This window comes from Phyllobates terribilis, unplaced genomic scaffold (assembly GCF_046119375.1).
Source record: "Phyllobates terribilis strain yellow unplaced genomic scaffold, ASM4611937v1 Scaffold_4__5_contigs__length_816908805, whole genome shotgun sequence".
Lineage (NCBI taxonomy): Eukaryota > Metazoa > Chordata > Amphibia > Anura > Dendrobatidae > Phyllobates > Phyllobates terribilis.
The window spans coordinates 165,173,154-165,179,660 of NW_027362764.1; the positions used below are offsets into that span (position 1 = coordinate 165,173,154).

The following is a 6,507-nucleotide window of genomic DNA, read 5'->3' on the forward strand; positions in this document are numbered from 1 at the left end:
CCACTTGCGGCCTTTTTTTCCCCCCCAAGCTCGGTACATTTAAATTTTCTAGAAACTCATGAACCTGTTTTTTCACAGATGCAACCATTTATTATTTTTATTTTATTTTTTTGGTGAGGAGGGGGGACACCTTTTCATACACTTGTTATATGCAACCTGTAAAGGGATCTCTATATGTTGTAATATCAGTGGTGGACACAGAAAAGGGCCCTGTTACATGATTGGGCCTCTTGCCGTCCAATGGTTCTGCTATGACAGAAGCCCCTTGCTGTTGTGGAGGTGGTAGTGGGCCGGCCGCCTTACCCCTTGGGCCCCTGTGGCAGCTGCACCAATGATATGTCAGCCCATGTGTTGTATTTAAATGACTGCACACTCCGAAGAATGATCGATCACCTTTTTTCAACTTTTTTTTTGCAGAGTTGATAATTTGCAATATATAACAAGTTTTGTGGCCTGATTTTAGATGTATTTTTAACTTATTCTGGGTATTCTAGAAGGTTTTTTTTTTATTAAAGTAAGTGTTCGGAAGCTCAGTAATTATATACATGTCAGAACCTACAGCAGATGATCATCTATTTATTTTCTGGTTGGCTGTTCTTTAGCTCCCGTTCACAGGTATAGTGCTTTCCTTTGGGACTACAGTTTAGCTGCATATCCTACAGGTGCCTGAGGTAGTCTGAGACACACCCCCTGACTCATGATTGGTTCAGGCTGTAGCTCCACCTCCACTGATTGGCTGTTGTGTATAAACACTAGACGATCACCGGCTCACCAGGAAGTCGGTTCATTAAGGGCTGTGATCCATTACAGTGAGGACAGGATGATTGACTGATTACTAGATTGGATTTGATAACTCACATGCTAATACTGTGATTGGATTTTAGGATAATCCAGGAAGGTCACTTTTTAATGCGTAGTTGAAGTGGCTCTTCAGAGGCCACTGATGCACACAATGCCAGTCTTGAAGGGCATATATAGTGCATGTAATATATGTATTATATATGTGCTCTTTAAGGCACAAAATATATATTATTGATAATAATATTATTAAATAATAACTGTTTTGTAATGTATTGACCAGATGATTAAGTTCTTAAAATATTATCCCACCAAGGACAACATCTGCAAGGCGTTTATATGTTCTCCCCGTGGGTTTCCTCTGGATACTCCGGTTTCCTACCGCACTCCAAAGACATACTGATGGGTAATCTACATTGTGAGCCCCAATGGGGACAGTGCCGATAATGTCTGTAAAGCGCTATGGAATTAATGGCGCTATATAAGTGAGTAAAATAAATACATTTATTGTCCTCCTTTTCTGCACGGGGTTTGATCTATATCCATCTGTATTCATGTTAAGAGCCACATGCTAAATGGTTCTAAAATTGTTGTATTCCTGGTAGTGTAACGGTAACTGTGTGAAAAGTTTTTATAAATGACAGTCGCTGATCGGTGGGTATCCGGGTCCTGTGTCTGCCATGGATCAGTCAAAATACCGCTCTGAAGTCCACAGCTCCTGCACTAGCTGCGTGCAAAGAGCTGTATACAGGCTCCATAGTCAGGCTATGGCTCCGTAGACTGCTCTGTGAGTGAATGTATGGATTCATAGACTTATTCAGGCCGTACACTGCTCTGTGTGCGCAGTTCATGCAGGAGCTACAGACTGACTGGGAGGACCCAAATTCCCACTGATCAGCCGCATTGTGCAGCGACTGTCATATTATAGCCTCAATCCCCTGATGATGCCAGATCTCTGGTGAAGCAGGTTGGGGAGGTTTAGGACTGTTTTAAATGCAATCGTCAGCTATGATAACTAATAATGATAGGATAGTATAGGTAGCGGCCGCAACGTGACTATCCATTTGAATACATATACTAAATGATGGACGTTTAAAGGATCAAAGAATCCAATGAATGGCTAGCAGCTGATGTCCCAGGAGAATACTGATTTTTGCAAATTTTAATCCTTCAGTTCCTTTAAATAATATAAATAAGTGTTAAATTTTAGGGTCTTTGGTTTTTTAGGTTTTTTTTTGTTGCCTATGGCAAATTGTGATTGGTAACAAGACTAAATCCCAAATCAAGGGAAGAAAGTTTTTTACTTTTGATCTGTGCACACGGGTCACACTTCTGTGTTCATGCAAGACGCTGGACCAATCATTGATACTACAGCTGGGTTTCACTCACCTTTTTGAAGTATTATGGGTATCCGTTTGTGTTTAAAGGGTTGCTCCAATACTTTTATACTGATTATCTATCCTAAGGATGGGTCATCCATATCACATTGGTGGGCAACCCCACTGATCAGCTTGGTGGTGGCGGCGGACGAACAGCACCGCTCTGTCGACTGTGTAGATGCCGCTGCTGGTTACTGCAGATCCACCACTATTGGAATGAATAGTTGATGGTGCTGTGCTGTTCAGCTCCGCAACTGCTAACATCCAGCAGGCACTGAGAACAGCTAATGTGTGGGAGTGCTGGGTGTCGGCCCCCCACTGATCCATTATTAATGACCTATCCTTGGGACTGGTTATTAATATAAAAGTAACGGAGCAACAACTTTAACTAATTTGTCCTACTTGGGCCTTTCTCAGATGTTCATGAATTGCGTGTATGTTTTGCCTGTGTTTTTCATGGATAGAACCTGTACCGATTTCAGTCCCTGTGGCTATTCATATGTGACCGTGGTGTATTTTTTTTTTGCTGATCAGATTGTGTTGACTGATCGTTGATTGCACACATTCTCATCATGTGCGGTCCATTTTTAACATTGTAATGACTAGGAGAAGGTTTTCAATTTTTATTTTTTTGGTATATGAGAAAATCACTGACCAAGCACTGATGAATCTCGGACCAATTTAGATGTTGGGTCTGAATGAGGCCTAAGATTGTGCCACAATTTTAATGGCCGGTGTACTGTTTTTTTCCTGTCCTTATGTGTATTTATTGTACCACCCGGCAGAAAGTGACCTTTACTAGTAATGACTTCAATTCTGTGTTTTTCAGAGTCATGCAGTGCCCGGTGTTACTCTCAGATAGTCGCCTTCACCTTTTCTTGCAAACTCAACTCCCCTTGGAAGAAATTGAAGCCTGCGCCTCTGGACAGACCAAATTCTCAGTTTCTGAAGCCATTCATAAGTTTGCCACCTCGAACCGGCGGTTTCCTGCGGAGGAGGAAGAACAAACAAGTTGTCACTTAGTTCCTGAGAGGTACTTTCATGTGCGGTAGACCCTCTTATTCTGTTGTTGGTGTTCTACTCAGATAATGAAAAAATTAATTGACTGAGATTTTATTGAGCTGTGACAGCTTCTCATAAGAGTCCTCGCACACCTCCACACTGAATTAATGGATGCAGTAGAAATTCAATTATCTGCATTCTGATTATGTGAATTTCATTTAGTCAGACTTGAATTATTCGCGTTTAAATTATCTGGTAAAAAAAAAAAAAAAAAAAAAAAAAAACTACCGCACTCCAAATGGCTAATTAAAAGTCCAAATTTCCTGTCTCTCTTTCTGAAGGGAGATAATTAAAGTTCTCCTCTGCTACTCAGCCTTTGAGTGTGTTGTGAAAACCAATTTCCTTCCCCCATCCCCCTTGTATAGCCCCGCCACCTCAGACCTCTGGGATTATTTTTTTTGTGTGTTTTTCTAATTTTATTTTTATTTTTACTTTTGTTTTCCATTTAACAGTTCATCTTCAACACTGGAGACCAAACATGATAGTCGATTTCTAAATGGTTGTAAACCAGCCGAAGAACATAAAGAGACATGGAAGACTATTTTGGCCTCGGCACCTCCAGAATAGACACTTGGTCCTCTGCTGCATTATCACCAAGTGCAATTGTAAATCCTTTAACAGAAGACATTTAGTAATGAGTGAAGAATTCCTTTTGTTACTGTAGAAGCGTTGTCCAAAAGGTAAACCAAACTTTGAGATTTTGGGCAACGCTCCTCATAGACATGACATGTGAGAATCACGAGTTTCAAAGTTTGTCACAGGTGGCAGAAATGGAGCTGGAAAATAACTTCATGGAATCAACTATTTATTTATTATTTTTTTTTTGTTAGGTTTTGTTAACTTAGTATTATAGGTAGGTGGAAGCTAGTTCTACACTGCCTTTAGTGTTACTCTGGAGTACTAGGATAGTACCCTCAGCAGACTTCATAGTTCCTACCATCTTACAATTTTCTGAATGTTTTTGTTGCATATTCTAAGCCATTTTTGCTATATTTTATGCATTTGACTACTGATGCTTGTGCTGTTTTTATAGCTCATCCACTCTTCATATAGTTATCTATAGTCTAGTTTTAATATAAAGTTCTGTATGTACTGTTTATCTGGTGGTTTCCTAGATGTTCACCGAAGTTGTGTGTTACTCTACAGAGACTTAATAATAAAATCTTAGTGACTCCTCCATACACCTCTAATCTACAGGCTTCATGCAATCATCATGACTATTCCTGAATGATTATATGCACTTTATACCTTGTCAAATAACTGACTACAATGTGAAAGCCAAAATACTATATAGAAGTCTGTATTATCTGTGATGTCTGTCGTCAGGAACAAAAAAAATGAAGTAAAGATATATAATATATTTGTAACCAGAAAATTTATAGTGTACGTTTTTTATGTCATTTGGTTTTGTCTAAATAAAGTTGTATGGATTAAAAAGTAAAAAGCTCTTGCAGCTTGAGGAGGAGTTTTTTTTTTTTTATTGCAGTTTGTGTGTTTTAAGGCATGCACGTTATAATTTATAGGTAATTATTTTTGATTTCCTTGTGCAACTTTTCCCCTTGTATTAAATGTAGTAGAATGCGTTATCTATACCTTCCTTACATTTATTGTCCAGTTTTCCCCTTGACATAATATTTTTTATTCAGACTGCATTTCAACAGGTTATTTTTATTTAGTATCCTGAAATAGTTTTGTGCTTTTTTTTTTTTTTGCTTTTTTTATGTGATTGATAACTGTTTTACTAGAATCCTGCTTGCAAAATGTTGCATCCACCTATGTAAAATATACCTGCTATTATGTACTACTATTACATTATGTACCAAAACTAAAAACCAAGTAAGGATTAATAGAGAATAGCAACAAAGTAATGCCATACACAGATGCATTACTTACATTCACTCTTTCCACCATATAATTCTACACTGATCAGAGCTAGAAACACTTTTTTCAATAAAACTTTCTTTTTTTTGTCCACATGACTTTTCTATTAAGCTGCATATGATAACATTAATAACATATATAATATTTTAAACTTCCAAGCAATCATTCCCACCATCTATATTGTAAGATTTTAGAAATTTTCTCCAGTAGAATTTTGGGAGGAATAAATGGGAATTATTTTGAATATGGAATATTAGAGAGAAACTGTACTGGGTTGTAGATTTAATGTAGGGGTTGGGCCTATGTGTTAACCTGCTTCTGTATGTTGTCAGCATCAGAAACCGGCCTCAATGAGACAATACAGCACTAAAATTCTGTATACACCTATATAGCACGATTTATTACATAGAGCATTGTATAAATAGAAGTTTTCTTCAGTTATGTCTTACTTACCTGGGCTCAGAGAAGTAGCATCAGCCGAGGCTTGTGTGCCAGCATCCTGCACCGTCCTCCCCTCCTCACGCCTGCGCTGCGGCGTCTTCCATTCTTCCTCTGTGCGCAGGTCTGGACTCAGCAGCACAAGATTCACTCTCTTCGCTCCAGTAACCTGAGCAGCCTGTGACACAGGGAGGAATGAGCTGCAGGAGAAGGAGTCACCATTGTCTTCCTGAGAATAAGACGTCCATGATCAGCTGGAGCCTATGAGCAGATCACTATAAATGCAAATCACAGTATTGTGAAGAATGGGGCCCATGTCATTAGCATGAAGCGGTACAATGTGTTTAGTGCCCTGCTGCAGCAGGGTCTTACCCGCCTCAGGGCAAACTATGGCATGCTGAATTATGGATTCACCCTGGGTGCAAATCACTGTGGCTTGTCTTTAAGCTGCGTGATATATCCCACACATACAACACATGGATGGATGACAAGTCGAGGCTGGAGAATATGGGGGCTGATGACAGTTTGTGTGTAAGAAACCTTTTCTAAGGCACAAGTATAAATCAAGGAGGCTGTTATCAGCAACTCCATCCACTGGTGTGGTTTTAGCTCATTAAAAAACAAGGTGCTTTTATTCTAAGTAAAAGTGTAAACTTTGAATTGCCTTGTTAAATGCCACCAAAAAACACTATCCCATTATAAAATATATTATTGAGAGGAAAATATATATTTTTTTCAGGGCAGTTGTTTTGATTTTTTTACTATGTTAAACATGCTGTCCTCTAGGTATATTTTTTACTTTTCTGCAATGGGCTTCTATTATGTTAAAGCAAAAAAAAAAAAACCCTTCATGTGCTAATGTGACCTACGTTTTCCGGTTGCATTTTTTTTTTTTTGACAAAATGATTGAGATCTTGGATTTACAAATCTTGGGGTGTGTGCTGACGGG

At 38.8% G+C, this 6,507-nt stretch overlaps 1 protein-coding gene across 2 annotated transcripts in view; it reads left to right on the forward strand.

Moving 5' to 3' along the window:
* The window catches only part of SNX10 (sorting nexin 10), a 48,641-nt gene extending 43,958 nt beyond the window's left edge, over positions 1 to 4,683 (forward strand). For both annotated transcript variants that reach the window (XM_073676559.1, XM_073676560.1), the window contains exons 6-7: positions 3,007 to 3,210; positions 3,692 to 4,683. In XM_073676559.1, the coding sequence (XP_073532660.1) occupies positions 3,007 to 3,210; positions 3,692 to 3,806 (319 nt within the window). In that variant the 3' untranslated portion in view covers positions 3,807 to 4,683. The remainder of the gene's footprint in view (positions 1 to 3,006; positions 3,211 to 3,691) is intronic.
* The last annotated feature ends 1,824 nt before the right edge of the window (positions 4,684 to 6,507 follow it).